The following is an 18,584-nucleotide window of genomic DNA, read 5'->3' on the forward strand; positions in this document are numbered from 1 at the left end:
TCATTGATTTTAGCCACTGCAATGACTGACGAATGTGCTGGTGCATTGTCATGTTGAAACAAGATTGTTTTTCACTAGATGTGGTCTTTTTTCTTAACTTTGCCATTCAAATGTTGCAATAAGTTTGCCTAGTATACACCACTGATAATTTTACCCTTTTCAAGATAATCAATAAAGACCACATGACTCCATTTGCATCCCAGAAAACAGTCACCATAATCATGTTACTTGACAAAGTTATCTTTGCCTATTTTGGGATTGGTTAACCTGACCCTGTCCACTGTTTTGACTGCTGCTTACTTTCAGGATTGCAGCGGTGAACCCAAATGTCATCCCAAAGTTATAAATCAATGCAAAAATTCACTGGGGTTCTGTTAGTAGAGCCCCAAATTCTCAGTTGAAAGTTTTCTGTTGCAGCCTTTGCTCAGGCATTAGCAAATGCGACACCCACCTCGCATAGAGCTTCTCCATGCCCAAAAAATTATGTGAAATATAATCTACACATTCTTTTGATATTTTAAAAGTCTCAGCTATCTGAAACATTTTTAATCTGCAGTCTGCCAGCACGATTTTATGGATCTTTTCTGTCATTTCAGGAGTCGTTACTTCAGCAGGGTATCTGCAGCATGGCTCATCTTCAGTGCTCTTATGACATTGTTTAAAATTCTGAAACCCACTGCTTTATCATTGAATATGATGGAGAAGAGTCTTTTAGTGTTGAGCCCATTTCTTGTTTCATTTGAAACAGTATTAAACGTTACAAATGGAAGTACTTTATAACCATGCATCAAATGTACTTTATAACCATATTCGTCAAACGTATTCTAAACAAGCTATTGACCTGAAATTATATATATAATCTAGTAAAGGATAGTACTACAGAATGCCAATAAGATATTAGACCCACTGTCACCATCTCTACATCAGGCCGGAAACTTATCAGCCCATCTATATATATATATATATATATATATATATATAGTCAGTATAGTTAATATATATATATAGTCATTACATAATATGACTTTTTAAATCAGTTCAACATCAAAGTATGTGCTACCATACATACATCTTATAATGACCCAATTACATACACACAAATCAAAAATTATTTGTATTAACTAGTATGCTTTTATTATTTATTTTTTTAGATAGAATATATTTTGGTACAGTGTCATTTCAAAGTCATTCATAAAATTAAATGTAATAAAGTTAAAAATAATCTGTAGTAAATACAGGAATAAACTAAATCCAGCTTATAAGAAATGCATGTTTGTTAAATTTATTAAAAATTAGTTTATAAAAAATTATTGTTTATTTGTATATTAAAAAATTTGTAACTTTGCCAAGTTAAAATTATTTACAAATACGTTATTTATTTATTACATCTTTTCTTGGATAAAATTAAATTTTGCATGATGGCATTTTACAAAGGTACTTGGAACATAAGTTGCAATTAATTTTCCACTGATCATCCCTACCAGTATGATGGATAAACATAAACATGTTTTGACTGTGTTAGTGAACATCTTTTTCAGTGTGCTTAAGTCTTGAAAAATGGACTGTTTGACACCGTCATAATCATCACAATTTGACACTGGTATTACTATGAACAGTAATTGCTAATGCAACATTGCTCTCCCAGTTCTAGGTTGGAATTAGTTATTTCCTGGCACTTTCTTAATTATAATAATTTATAATTGTTTTCTGGTCAACTGGCCACATTATTTAGAAGCTGGATAAAAGAACAGTCCAAACAAATAACTTTTCTTATTTTATTTTCTTCGGCAGTTATAAGTTTGAATATATTTTCAACACGAATTGTTGTTTATTTTTAAAGCATTATTATTTCTATTAGACCTAAGATATGCTTCATTTTACAAATAATTATCCACGCAAGATAAGGAGAATTGTAAATTTAAAATAATACTTTAAATATGTAATTATATGTTTGTTTTATACTGTTCATGGACAAGTGAATGCTCAACTATGTAAAATATAAGTCAAGTAAAGAAGCAAGTTAAATGGTGATGAAATTACAACTATAATTCATAATATGAAAACTAATATAAAATAATCCCTGCCACCAATTTGTCAGAACATGACACCATAGCAATTATAACTAATCTTGTTTCAACAAAGATTAAAACAACAAACTAACAAAACATCTATAACATTATACTTACTATATGTATCTGTGGGTAAACAAAAATTATAATGCTTTCAAGATATATATTATAACTTATCACTAAAAAATTCATGAGCAAAAATAAAATTTATTATAATCTTTATATAGCCTTTCAAGAGACAAATAATCACTACAAAACAAGTCACTGTCCTGATATTCTAACAAACATTTTACATTAAAATTATAAAAATTACAGAAATAAATCATTTACAATAATAATTTTGGTAAAAAATAATACAGGTAAGGCAACTAGGTTGATATCAAGTTTACCAATTTTTTTCAATTTAACTGTCAGATATGTAATAATTAGAACACTGGAGGAAAAAAATTACGATTCCAAAAATTTTAAATATGTATTTAAACCTACCCTGGCTTGTATAACAAAAATTTCCATTCACTGTGCTATAAGTTTGAACAGTGCTCATTTGTATGAGTCATTTATGATAACTTATCAGCAGTTTTCATCCAAGAAATTTGTAAAGATTTATGAAGAATTTGAAAAATATTATGTAAAAGGTTGACTTTTTTTTTAGCCAAAATAGATTAATTACTTCACAATGAATTTTCTTAGCCCATATTTGTGCAAGCCTCTTATATAATGCAAACATTTCCTTATAATTTATTTTTTAAAGTTTCATACAAAGTCTTTCTTGAGTAATTTAATGTGATAGAAATAAAATTCCGATAACAGCAGTAAAGTAAAAAGAACTGAATTTCATAAAACGTATGTATATGAATTTTTGTTGTAGGAATTACAGTTTATTAATAGTATAACTAATTTCAGAAAATAGAAACAAAAGATACATTGAAATTCAATTTAATTTTATATAACTGATTACTAGTTTGGCTTCAAATTAATACTTACTAAAAGCAATTATTTCATTCTTATCTTCTTTTGTTTGGATTATTCATGAATAATGATGATAATAAAAATATATATTTAAACTATAGCTATTTCACAAAATAAACACAAACTATTGTTTTTTTTATTCAGAAATTCATGATAATAAAAATAAGTTTATACTAAGCAAAATTATATTTACAAAAAAATAAGTAATCTAGCACACTATTAAATGAAATAAATTAAAAAAATTATCTTAAAGAAAAATATACATTTTAATGCCATCTATTAGAAAGTAAATACAATTAAAAAAATTTCTACAAAACAGCACTGTGTTATAAATATAAAAATACATCTGTACGTCATAGGCTTAGATTCCTTCTTCTTCTTTGAAGTTCATTTCAACCATCTCAATTGTTATTGCTTTTAAAACTAGTTCATATATTTTTTAAACCTTACATTTATTTGTATACTGAATTATACTGTAACAATAAATGATTTATAAAGAATAAATTTGGATCGCTTGCATTAAACTTAAGGTATTAAAAGTTCTAAGAGCAAGCCCTCCGAGTGGCTATCTATTATAAGAGGTTACTAGTTTGAGGGACTAACTAATATGTTTTGATTCTAGTAACTCCTTAATATTTTCCCCAGTGGATTCTTGAGGGACAAAACTAATATGTTTTGATTCTAGTAACTCCTTAATATTTTCCCCAGTGGATTCTAATTAATATGTTTTGGTCATAAGATCTATATATAACAAGCATTAAATACACTCATTAAACAAATAATAAGGAATGAAGTTACCTACAGGTTCCAAATCAATAAAGATAACAAGGAATGTTTCTTGTATTAAAAAAAATTACATGAAAGATTTTACAATCAAAAAGTAGGTAAAAAGTAGACAAAAAGAAGAAGAAATCTGAATTGAATATTGAAACAGATTCTAAATAAAAATATGCTCTCATAAGAAAAGAAAATTTTGAAAAGGCAATAAACAAACGTAAAAAAAACCATCAACACACATGGACTACGTAAGAACAACAATTAGATGTCTAACAATACACAATAAGGTACAATTAAATAGTATGAAACACTTGCCCCTTTAATAATTATTAAAAGAATGTAAAGTTTATACCAACTTACCTGTTCTCCATTTCTAATTTTCTGAGCAAATATTCCATATTCATAACGGATACCATAACCGTATGCTGCTAAACCTAGAGTAGCCATTGAATCTAAGAAGCAAGCTGCAAGTCTGCCCAGACCTCCATTTCCAAGACCTGCATCTTCTTCTAAAGCTTCTAATTCTTCAATATCTAATCCTATCTGAAAAACAATAACACACATTCTCTAAGTGAACTAAAGACCTAATATGCTCCTACTTTGTTATAATGTTTATCTTTGGTTACTAATTAGCGTAAAAGAATAACCAGATTTTTTCTCAGTCTTCTTTTACAATGTAGCATATTAATATTTTCATTAGTAGAATACTCTATAAATAAAATCATTTTCAAATCATTATATCTCTCGGTGAACCAGAAGAGGTCTAGACGAGTTACATTCATCCTGTGAGTTCATCTAACTGCTCAATGATTAGGGGTAGTAATATTTTCCTACACAAATGCAAACGTTTATGGATTGCTAATAATGTTGTGTTTACCTGGCAATCTAGGTGATGTTCATTCAGTTTTACTGTTTAACATGTGATAAAAAAATCTCAGCTCCCATAAGAATCAGCTCTACCTGTGTTTTTTTGAACCAGTTAACCTCTGTTAATATGGAACATTGTAAATTGCTATTTGCTATTTACAAAATTAGATATCTAGTATTAGTAAAGGAAAATATTTGAATGGTGGATTCTAAATTGATTAAACTGAAAAAATTGAAGAAACCTTGGTGTTGAAAGATACAATCTAGCAAGAACTGAACAGTTTCATTGTATTGAAAAGAGCAAGTATACAACAGATTAATAATAAGAAAATATATAAAAAGAAAACATGTGGTAGAGATTCTGAGCAGTTTGTAACAGAAGAATTACCCAAGCCAACTTTTATTTCCAAAACAGATTTCAAAAAGTGGACAAAATTGTTTCCCTGAAGTAATTCTGTGAGGAAAAATTATCCCCACAGAATTTGATTCTCAGAGTGAAGGATGCACTATGACTGACAACAGAAAAATTTTAATTTTTCATCAAATATCTGATATCCATAATAGAATGTTTCATAGGAGAAAAACATTCAATGTTAATATAGATTCGGTTTTTAACACTAGTAGCTGTTGTTAATTATTGTGTTGTGTTATATCTAATTCTATCTAAAATGTCCTGTTAATGGCTGATTGTAAGCTCTACATAGTTGAAAGGAATGCATTAAGTCATTACTGTAGTGGAAGAATGTGCTTAGTAATTTTTTTACTAGATCTGATTTAGCAGTAGTGACTACTAGCAATTGAAATGAATTACTGACTACAGCAATAATCTAAAAAATTTAAATAATTTTTGTAATATAAAGAGTACCACTTTTGTCACAACCTCATTTGTTGTCTTTATACCACAATAACTCAGAGCTTGGACTCAGACAATCCTTTTTTTTAAGAATAAATGGTAATGTAAGAATGCATAAGATAAATTTCTGAAATTCATACAAATCAGTTCAAAAAAAGAAAGATTACAATCCTCACTGAGAATTTGTGTCCAAAACATTTCTGCAATTAGTAATTTTCAATAATGAATGATAATTAAGTACTTGAAATATAATGTAATTATTCAATTTTTAAATAAATATTATCACTGAAAGAAATACTGTTATATAATAAAAGTACCTGATACATGGCTTCATCACAAGCATTTTGAATACCAAGATTAATCATAGTATTTTGAAGGGAACGACCCATGTAATATTCCAATGATAAGTAGTACACCCTCTGAAACAAACAAAAATTAAATTTATTACAACACAAAGGATATAAAGATAATAAATAAGCTTAACACAAAGTTAGTTTCATCAACTTATTTTTCCATGGATATCATAAGAAGCTACTTTTATTGTAACACTGTTATAGCTATCTGAAACTCTTAACAGTTCATTTCTATCTATTAGATGTTATAAGTTTAATAGTTGAAACACAAGTTATTCATGAAAATGACATGGCCAACCGTAAGAATAACAAGGATTTAATGCCACACTTCTTACAGAAAATAACAGCTGAAGAAGTTTCCTGCTGCCATGGTGAATGTAAACATCATGCTTATGAATGATTTCATTACTTTAGAAATGAGTCATTACTAAACATAAAAAAAATTAAAAAGTCAGTACTAAACTGACATTAGTGATTACTAATGAGTAATAATGTTACTTGCTAAGAAATAGCATAACAAATATAAAGTTAATTAGTAGAAAGGTGTCGTAATCAGACTACATTATACTAATAATATCAAAATTTGGTTAATATAGTAGCCACTGTCAAGTTTAATGGTCTTTAAACATGATATATGCATTTGTGTATGTGTATGAGTGCGCGCGCGCGTTTGTGTTTTAAATAGTAATGATTCAAATGTAAGAATAGCATTTTAATACAAATTTTTTTATTTAAAAAAAATCAATTTCATTCTGAAGCAACTTAATTAAATGTTATACTTATCAATTATTACTAAATATTTATTACATCTTAATACAGATATTTATTTTAAACATACATAAAATAATGGAGTACCTTCAAAAAGTTACCAGTTTCAGGATATAAAGATTGGCCATCAGATTATTGTATGATATCCATAAGAATGTATCTCGTGTAGAGGAATATTTAGTAAATCGATAATTCTATTTACTTTTATAAATATGCTAACTTTGTATAAAAAAATTCACTTATTTCTAAACCAAGTAATATTCACTTCTAACAAATCAGACTGCAGAACTACTTTTGAGTAACTACTCAGTATTTCAACCGGTAGAAAAAGAAATCATATGTTTCAACACAAATTGCCATTTTCAGCAACTTAAAAAACCTTTTGAACACTTCAGTTAAAATTAACGAACAATTTCCTTTACAAAACCAATGATAAATTTATTATTTCATTAATGCATTCAAGTACATAATTTTATTTTGGCCAAATTGTATTAAAGTGCTATTCTTACATTTGAATCATAAGAAATCATAGATGTGTATATGTATATATATATATATATATATATATATATATATATAAATATACATTTATAATGTTTAAATACCAATAAGATTATGGCTACTATGTTTGCCAAATTTTGATAATATTATTATTATCATAATATACTGATTACTACTCCTTTTTAATAATTAATTTTATATTGTGATGCTATTCCATCATGGTTTTCCTTGATTCTTCCTTGTAAATATTAGGATAGTTCCTAATGCTATCCATGGATTGGCATGTCAACATAATGTATTATTATCTACTAAACTGAATTAATTATCTATTTATAATAATATTATTGCCCAAAAAAAAATTGTGTTAAAGACTATGTAACAGTATGCTTTAAACTAGAGTATCAAAAATATTTTTAGAACAGAATACAACATATATTCATTGCTTTTTTGTTTTTACTTTAACAAAAACTATTACACAGAACAATAGTTTGATCTTAAGCACAGTTGTAACGTCATTCAATCTACCAAAACATTAGTCACATAAATAGATTGAAAGAGACATTGGCCAACTGTCTACTAGTAGAACTAAGATTCCTAGTATAGAACAAGCATTTTTCTTTTGTGATCATTACATTCATTTTATTTCCTCAATGAAATGTACTTGCATAAATAAATAATAATCTTTTTTCAAAAACTGTCAAATATAAAAATAAAAAGCTGTCAACAAAAGTTATACTTTCCTGGCATTGGTTATTATTTAATTCTTATATAGTGGAAAAATATTGAATAACACATGAAAAAAGTTTTAAAAAATTCAAAAATCAATAGTGTTTTACTTTTTTCTGCACCTACACTCTCCAAAATCACTTCCAAAGAAAATGTTTGATTTGTCTATGTTTACTATATTGAATGATAGAAATCTAAAAAACTGCACTGAAAAAATGTACAACCAATAAAAAGTTACCTAAGATTTCTTTTTTGGGGGTGGGGATGAACTATGATGAAATTTTATTATAATATCGTCATTAAAAGTTTAAATAAACTAAACAAAGTTTTAAAAAATTCAAAAAACCAATATTTAAAATTTTATCAGCTCCCCCACCCCCAAATTGCCCCCAAAGTATTTTTTGGGGCCACTTGGACTATTACCATGCTTAGGAAAACATAAAAAAATTGGATAAAAATTAAGTAATAATTAAAAAGATAGTTTTTATCAATTTTTGGGGTAGGGGAGAAATTAGGAGCACTTTTTTTAAACAGTAAGATATGCATGTATAAAGCTTAACATAAAGGGGGTGGTTATCTTTATATAATTTTAAGAAAATTGACCCCAAACGTTTACCAACAAATTGCCCCTTACACAAGAGTATCTGTGCAAAACCTCATCAAAGCCAGTTTAACCAGTTAAAATTTATTAAGCTTCAAACAAAACACATGTACATAGGACAAACATTATCCCCAATATTTTTTTTTGTTTTTTGGTGTCCCTGGGTCATGAAACATCAAGAAATGAAAAAACCCTACCCCATTTTTTTCTTTACTGATTACCGTACTGCCCTTGCCGCATAGCTCTAAGAGTTATGATGCCAAGAAAGTATGAATTACAAAATAAAATGAGTGTAAAAAACTGTTCAGATGACAATTATGAAGATTATTATAAAATAAAACTGGGACACTTAAAAAGAGTTTTACAATAATTTATGTTATAAAAAACAAGATTATTTTTAAATAACATAATAAAACATGTTTAATAAACTCTATTTTAAATTTTTTCATCGCTTAAGCTATAAAAATAAATTTATTAACACAAATGACAGAAACAAATATATACATCTATGTACAAATACATACGAAAATTCAGCAAGTAATAATTTATACAAAATTATAGTTCAAGTATTTTTACACACTTTTAAATCATCTCCGATGTGAATTTATCTCAAAATATAATTGTCATATAATATAAAAAAATAAATTAATAAATAAAAAATATATAAAGCAAAAATGCATATAGAAAAAGAGGACAAGTAAAAGCTCAACTCATGGAGAGGGAAAATAATAAAGAAGGACTAATATTCATCTTTTTTACGAGGTCAGTTTTAGTAACACATGTATGTATGTGTGAGGAGTGAGTTCACCACCAGAGGTGAATAAACTTTAAAACGGAGCAAGGCAATCAAGTATTCAGAGTATGAATTAAACAACTAGAGAGGCAAACTTAAATGAACTTATATTATTACAGCATATTAATTTCTCTATTGTAATGAATATTATATTAAATATATGTTTAACTACAATAATTAATTGAAAATTTACAAACCGCTATATTTTTATTTATTTAATAAATTATTTTCAATGTGTGATTCCATACAACTTCATTTATAATAATAAAACTTACTTTTAATTAAATCTGAATGACAATAACATCGGTGTACTTGATAACTAGGGTTCAATTAACAGCACAATATCAAGAACTGATGACTAGAACAGGCAAGGTAGACACAAAATAGTAACTGGGCCTGTACTGAAACACCATACTCTCAAATAAAAATACTTTTGCAACTTAAAAAGATTAACTTACATTTTAGCATAAATTCCTATTTCAATTAAAACATGCAACAGAAATTTACTGGTTCTTTTAACAAAAGAAGAGATACATATAGAGTAACAATCCTTAACCTATTTTTACTATTACTTATATCATAATTATAAAAAGGGAGCAACTGATAGATAAATATTATGAATTATGAATGACAAGCTTGCCTATCTTCCTCTGGATACAGGTTCTTATCAATTATGTGGAAAGGAACACACAATCAAGATTCCAAAAAAATGTTTTATATGAGAATTGTGTCAATTTTTTTTTGTTTTAAACCTAGTATTACAATACATTTGTAATGAGTAAAACACAGAAGGCTTATTTATTGAAATTTCAGGAAGAGAAACCATCTTGAAAAAGATGGTTTTTTTCAAAAAGGTTTTCATGAAGGTACTTCCAAAATTCTATTTTCTTCAATTTTCACCCTAGAAAGTTTTTGTTAAATGCATTTTAAGTATATAAATCATTAAAAAACATGTTTTAAGAAAGAAGGACACAATTATTCAAATTTTTAATTTAAAAAACTACTGTTTATTAATTTTTTATGGAAATCGTATTGCTATGTCTCACAGATACGATTTAACAAGTGATTGAAATCGTTATACAAATAACAAAATTACTCCTAAAAATGACAATAAAAACGTGGCATGCTCTCTGGTAAAATTTACTTCTAACCTAGTAATGGAGTTACGTAAATAAGATTAACCTAAAGAATTTCTAAAATTCTATTAAACTAAATTAAAGACTGCAGTTAAGTGAACATTACGTACATACCTATATGAGTATTTTGATAATTATATATAAAGACTGTCATAATAGTACTTATGAAAGTATAATTATGACAAGTTTAATACTCAAGTATATTTACTACTTCTTACTTTCATTTGCTAAACGTTTAAAATATAAATAATTACATATTGGGAAATATAAGGCTATTGCATTAATATTACTAATTACAAAACCAAAGTTCCTGAGTTTGATTTCCTGCAAAGGTTTGAATTTTCATGGCAACAAAGAACTACACTTTAAGTTTAGCTACTGACAAAACAAAATTATAATATTATAAAATATTATTAAAAATAATATATAAAGATTTGAGAAAACAATATTAGAGCAGAAGAATAATTTTACATTCATAAAATATGAAGTTTTTATTTTAATTTTTATACTGTTTATTAATTAAAAATGGAGAAAAAAATAATCTTAAGTGTAACAACCATAAAAAGTTTCCAATATAGTATGTATAATGTTTAGGTTTCAAAACTTCTTTTTTTAATACAATAATAAAATGAAATTTATAATTATCAAAGAATAATATCAAAACCACAAGTGAAGATCATTTTAAAATAATTTTATAGATTAAAAATTTTGTGATAAGAATTAATATTTACAATTGAATGCATGGTTTTCCTCAAGTTTAAATAATAATAAATTATAATACTATTATGTTTTTAAAAAACTGATCTACATCAATTTCTTATTAATATTAATAATGAATTATTTTAAATCTTTCTTTACTTGAACTAATAAACTATAATATATCATCAGGTTGATAAGTGACACTAATCCAATGATAACAAAAAATAACTCTTCCTTCTAAGGAAGGTTTAAGTGAAATCATGAGGAAAATTTAATTAGTACATTACAAAATACCAAATAATTATATAAGGAGCTGTTTAAATAGTTACCAAAGTAAACTTACAAAATATTAAAATAAAAGGAAAAACCGATAACCTAATTATAATTAATAACTCAATACATAACATTAAAAAATACTATCAAAAGATTATTCCAACCTGTGTTATATGTAGGTTGATTCTTCTTGACTATTTTTATTACAGTTATTTTTATTTGGGGCCATTCAAGTACCACGGTACAATGAAAACACATTTTTGTAAACTTCTAAATTTAGAAAGATCTTAAATTTCTTAAGATTTCTAAATTTAATTATTTTTTATCACAATCGATTAAAAATTTATAAATTAAAAAATAGTTATAAATTTAGCTATCTTTGAATTTATGGACTTATCAATTGAAAATCCAGATACAAATCTACAAATTTTATAACAGTCCATTATTTCATTTAGTGATGCAATATTTCTTTAACCAGATGCTGTAATATAAATTAAACAACAATATGTATTACCAAACAGAAGTAATAATTATGTAACGCAATAATTTGAAAAACTGCAATTCAATTTTGATTAATAACTACATGAGCTTTAAGTTTGATGCTATCTGAATTTATCAAAACTGATACATTATTCTTGAAATGTTCCTTTAATATTCTAGATATAATGAAACATTTTATTTATAAAATGTTTCAAATGAATGTATTAGGATATGAATTAAATACTTATAGACAATACAGTTTTGTTGATCTTTCTTTCAACGTTTATCTTATATAATCAAGTGAGTTGGTCCCGCCAACCCTTAACAGAAATGTAACCAAAAAATCACAAACTTTTTGTTTTTTTCTAAAAACTTAAATATCAAAATGGTTACCTGGTAAAGCTGCAAAACATTTCTCATTGTGGCTACCATTCTATTCTATTCTATTCATACTTCAGCTCAATGAATCCATGCTTGCCGGGCACATGTAATAGCATCACTATTATTATTATTCCTAATAGTAGATCCAGCTTTTAATATATGATATCTCAATTCTTCTTATGTCCCAATAAGAGCAGAACAGACTAAAACAATTTCATTTAACCCCACATGAAGGAGTCCACTATCATGAGATCAAAGTGGCTATTTTACTGGTCCGTTTTGATCAATACATTGCTTTCTAAATTTATTATTTAAATGATATATTACATCACAACAGTAGTGTGCAGATGCACCATCATTGATAAACCACATCTGCACTCTATCTGCAAGTGGAATATCTTCCAAGAGTTTCATCAGATTTGTTTGCAAAACAGCAAGTACCGCTTTCCATTGAGCCTTGGCGGTAAGAAAAAAAGATGCTATGAGATTATCACCAAGAAGAACATACCACACATTAAATAAAAAAGTGCACTGGAAATGACTGGTAGCAGTCTCATGGGTCATCATGGCAGTCATGTTGCCATTTCCAGTAAAACAGAACTCATCAGTGCTATCTCTGAGGCAGAACAGTAGCGTCTCAGCCTTTCATCGTGAGGTCCTGAGTTCGAATCCCGGTCAGGCATGGCATTTTTGATACGCTACAAATTTCCATTCTCATAGGGATAAATAACCAAAGCAGTCGATGCCCATCATCTCAAAAAAAAAAAAAGGACTCATCAGTAATTAGAATATTACTTACAAAATCGGGGATGATGTTCACATTTTCTAATTAACTACGGACAGAATTTCATCCGTTTATCAAAATCAGTAGGTAATAACTGTTGCAAAAGTGTATGGAATGGATGTAATTGTTGCTCTCGTAATGCTAGCCACATACTTAACAGCGCAGTCAATATTGCTTCTTCAGCGTTGGCAATTCTCACAATACGTTCATGACCACCATCAAATCATTGTGGTTTAAGCATAACTGTTTCTCAAACTCACTTCTCAAAAGCTTTAATGTTTTACAATCCGGTAATGTTTGTTCTAGATAATTTTCATGGTATTCACGCACCACAGCCAATCTGGTTTTATTTACTAAACACATGTCCATCAACTCGCCAAATGAAACCAAATTTGTGGTATCACCCACCAATCAATAACAGCACCTATCATTAACACCTCCTCCAAATGAATATTCAAATGCTAACATTAAAATTAATTGTTGATCAGTTGTTATTGCCAACCTATAAAAAAATAAAAATTTGAAATATGTTTTAGAAAGCCACCTTTCAAATTTATTTAAAAATTTTTTAGCATCTGTATGTAAATTATTCTGTTTAAAATAGTATCACTTTTCTCAATTTGAAAAAATTTTCGATCCATTTTGTGTTTTGTTTCTAATTAAAGTTGAACTTCTCAAATTTGTGTTTAATTTTAATAGACATTATTTGCATCAATTTTCTCAAAATTAAATTTTCTACAAAGTTAATATGAAATTTTTGTTTGTTTATTGATAAATTAACAAAGTTATTTTATTCCAAACCAAAAATATTGTATTTTCCGACAAAACGTTTTCATGTTTTAACCCGTTTTTCTTAAAAACTAAGTGAGATAACGGTTTGGAACCACTTTTATTCAATTTTTTTGATCAAAAATCATAAGGAAGGACAAAAATTACCCCTAGACTTGTATACCAAAAATTTTAGTACGCTTTAATTTCACAGTTGGGGCAGGAAGGAGAGCTAAATGTTTCAGAAGCCAAAACCCCTAAGGAACCGTTCTGACCTATGTTTATATGAACATTTTTTCTTATTTTTGGCTATAGAATCATCTCTCAGGAGATTGCCGTGCAATTTGGAATCACCTGTATAAACACTTCTATAATTTTTCAAAAATTGTTAGTTATTAAATTGTAAATTATCATTAACATTCTTCCATCCATTATTTACGATTAATAATCAGCACCTTAAAAAAAAATCACCAATCCACACTTTTTAAAATAATTCAAGTCATTAAGTGTTAAAAAAAAGAAATTGCTAAATATTAATGTTTTATTTATATATATAGACAAATTATAAATGAAATATATAAAATTATAAATTAGATTATACAATATAAAATTAAATAACCTTAAAAATATGATTACATCATCAATGAAATAAAAAATCATGAATCACAAAAAAAGGAAATCACTTGCTACGAATGTCCTTGATAAAATGCGTGACTCGTGCATGTTAAGCACATGTACTGGTAGAATTTAAAAAAATATAATTACTTAAATTCTGACCCCTACTTATTCAAAATAGGCATTATGTAAACCATAGTCAGTATAAAATATTAAGCCTATTTCTTAAATCTGCTGTTTAGTTAGATGCCATAACTGTAATGGTTGTAAGTAGTAAGATGTTAGTTACAAATTATTTCCAAAAACGGTATTGTCAGGCTCTATTATTTATTAAATAATTGCTTATTAATTTACCAATATCTGCTGAGTTTTTAAAATTCAAAATGGGAATACATATTTCAATTTTAGTAAATAGTTTTTGAGCGTCGCATTGGTATTTTTCTTCTATTTTGCTTCAAAGATTTTCACAATAGTTGCCTTTCCATAAATAATGTGAATAAAGAAAGACGACATCATCATCATCATATGGTGTTCAGCCTGTCGCAGATCCCTGGCACCACTGTTGTCTCCATTTGTTTCTGTCCCATGGTTTTCTTTTCATCTAATCATAACCTTCACTACTCCTTATGTCACTTAATAACTTCAATCTCTTCTTTCATTTTCTTTTATCACCTACCTTCATAACAACATAATGTTGATTTATTTCACAATAATAAACCATTTAAATAATGATTATCAATACTGATAAAAAAGGATTAGAATATAAAAGAATGCAGACACAGACTCTTAAATATATTAATAGTTTTGATTTATCAAAAACTATACAATTTTTTTCTTAAATGATTCTTCTTTTCAATAAAGTTTGGTGATAAATTTTTAATAAAACTGGTCAAAAATTTAATAAATTTTTGGTGATCCAAAATTTACTACCTAAACTTAACAGGCTGCACATATTATGACACTAGATGAAAACTTTTCATCAATATTATAAAATATTTGAAAATATAACATATAATTATATGTTATATTGTTCAATTAGCTACACAAAACACTAATAAATTATAAGAAATAAGAAAAAAAATGATTTTTTTTTATGATTTTTTTTTAGGCTTGTGTATATATTATCTATTAATGGGTTTGTGTTATACTAAATAAACACTTAAATTCAGTATAGTTTAATGAAGCAATGTTGAAGGTACAAAAAATATATATGAAAAGAGATAATTAAAAAATTAATGATTGCTTGAATAAACTGAAAAAATAAATTTTTTATACATATTTAATTAACAAATAAACGTAAAAATTAAGATAAAACATCTTGAAGTTAATGTAATCAAATAATTAAAAAGCAGTTTACATTAATATCATTTATAATGAAATTATAACAGTTATTAATAGCTAGTTACAAAATACATACAGATAACAAGAAATTGTATCACTAATGATAGTAACAAAAAAATTAAAAATTATATCACTTCCTTTTTAATTTAATTTGTCTCTTTTTAATTTTATAGATAGTCATTTTTATAATTATTATTCTAAGGTATTTCAATGCGACTGATGATTACTTAACGTGTATCAATTTATGAGTGAACTTAATTATAATACTACAACCTTTTTTTTTAAAAAAAAAGGTAACTTTTCACTAATTATTAATAACTTTTATTTTTTATATTGCAAATTTTTTTAATTAAAAAGATATATACATTTTAAAGTATATAAGGAATTAATTTTACCTTTCATTAACTTTGAATTTAATTTTTATTGGTTGATTAAAACTATGTATTTAGTGTGAGTGAATAAAGTATGGAGAAAACTTATGTGTTCTAATAAATTTAGTAAAATTACGATCTTACCATTCAGTATATAAGTTGTACAAAAAAATAACTTTCAAGAATATTTAAAAAAATACTTTCAAAACGGTAGATCTAAAAAACACCATTAACAATTTTTTTGTATTTGGATAGTACTTGGTGAATTTTGTAGTATGTGGATACTAAATGCATATGTTTAATACTTTATTACTGGGAAAATGGTTTACAAATTAAATGATCATATCCAATAATATTTATGTAAAAAAATTCACAATTTTATAACCTGAAATTTTGATATTAATATTTTTATGGATCAATCCTTAATTAAGGAAATGTTTTTAATTGCAATTTGCAATGCTTTTAATTGCATGCAATCCAGATTTGCATAAATCTGTGTGTTACATTTAATAAGTTACTACCTAATAATAATAATAATACCTAGAAACTGAGACAATAATGCATTGAATGGTAAGAACTTAATTTTACTCAATTTATTAGAACACAAAAATTTTCTCCATATTTTATTCACTTACACGAAATACACATTTTTAATCAACCAATAAAAATGAAATCCAAACTTAATGAAAGGTAAAATTAAGTGTTTTAATAAGAAAAAGGAGGAATTTTTTTATATAGGTGTTATATAAAAAGTGACACAACCTTATGGAAGAATGTTTCCTTCTTTTTTTGCAGGTTTAATTGAGGAAAATTTGGGAAAACTGGATTACACAATGCAGCAGAAAATATTCATTGTGTCCCAATACATTATTAGATGTGCTAGTTATGCCCAGACTCAGATAGCCTCCACAGAACAGTATAGTGTGAATGCACCAAACAATTCCTCCATCAAGCAGCTGTACAAGTTCAAAGAGAGAGAATGTGGCAGATGAGCCAAACGTGATCGACCAAAAGTGCTAATACCAGAAAAATTGGTCGACATGCAAGCTACATATTCTGTTAGTCCAAAGAAGTCTGTGCGACACTCATCTAGCCAGCCTGGTTTCTCCATTGATAGTGCCCACACGGCATTACGCAAGTGTTTAAAGATGCATCCGTACAGAATTTGTGTTGCTCGTAAGTTGTTACCTGCAGACACTGGAAAATCTGTAGCTTTCTGTCAGTGGTTCATGTCATCTGTAACACCAGATAGGGAAGAACTCTTTGATCGGTTTCAGTCTGACAAGGCATGGTTCCAGCTTGATGGATATGTGTATGCACAGAATTCATGAATCTGGTGTAAGAGAAAAATCCATATCAGCTGCATGGGCAAAAAGTGGGCGTTTGGTGTGCAATGTCAGATAGGCAAATCTTCATGACATTCTTTCATGGGATGCATTTAGTTCAATCTGGTTTTTCTAGACTGTTCATTCTCAAAGTGGGCAATAATATCCCCTTGTGGGTACTGGAGGCCTTCAGGGGGGGGCAGTAAAAGGCAGAAAATTAGGGGCTTTCAGGCAGTCTAGGAAGGTGATGGCTGATTAAAAAAAGGCCAAAAATTATTTCCTGATATTAGAAACTAAAATTAAATACGTAGTACATTAGTATAAAAAATTGAAGTGACACCTATTATTTCATGATAAAAAATGATATATTCAAACTACTTTAACTTTTGCAACCAAGATGGATATTATATGTTTTTATCACAAATTACAGCTTATCCTGTTTAAAATGCTGTTTAGTTTATGTATAATGTAGCATTTCTAAAATATGTATTAAGATTATTAAGTCATCAGTGCTTAAAATTAATTTTTATATGACTTTAGATCTGTGCGAGCTAAACAATGCAATTTGTCCAATCCTGCATGAATTGAGAGGATTATCGGTGCTTATTCTAACTTGCTCAGTACGAATTCTGTCACATGTAGTAAAGAAGTAACTGGATATTTATTCCTGTCGATGCGTGTTGCATTTCAAACCTATATAAAGGCACTAATTGTTTCTTTTATTTTCATCATCATTTTTCGATGCAATCAGTAGCAGGTTTTTTTTTTAAGTCAATCTTTTACTCAAGTATTTGTAAAGTCAAAACCATGTCGGAAGCAAAAAAGAAGAAACGACAGTTCAGTGCAGAATATATTAAATTCGGATTTATAAAAAATCCCACAAATCCATCATCACCAATGTGCCTTATTGGTCAAAAAACATTTTCAAATGAAGCCTTCCAGGCTGCAAGATCATTTTAATAAAATGCACTCAGATAAGACAAAGATGTAGCCTATTTTCAAAACCTTTTACTTTTACTTTTCTTTTTCCTGTTTAGCCTCCGGTAACTACCGTTTAGATAATTCTTCAGAGGATGATATGTATGAGTGTAGATGAAATGTAAGTCTTGTACATTCTCAGTTCGACCATTCCTG

The 18,584-nt window shown here is 27.4% G+C and overlaps 1 protein-coding gene across 1 annotated transcript in view; it reads right to left on the reverse strand.

The window, feature by feature from the left end:
* Glyp (glycogen phosphorylase) overlaps positions 1–18,584 on the reverse strand; it is an 87,440-nt gene that overhangs the window by 41,947 nt on the left and 26,909 nt on the right. The window contains exons 2-3 of the mRNA XM_075369926.1: positions 5,853–5,954; positions 4,176–4,358 (exon numbers count right to left, since the gene is read on the reverse strand). Coding sequence (XP_075226041.1) covers positions 4,176–4,358; positions 5,853–5,954 — 285 coding nt within the window. The remainder of the gene's footprint in view (positions 1–4,175; positions 4,359–5,852; positions 5,955–18,584) is intronic.

Source organism: Lycorma delicatula, chromosome 6 (assembly GCF_047948215.1).
Source record: "Lycorma delicatula isolate Av1 chromosome 6, ASM4794821v1, whole genome shotgun sequence".
Lineage (NCBI taxonomy): Eukaryota > Metazoa > Arthropoda > Insecta > Hemiptera > Fulgoridae > Lycorma > Lycorma delicatula.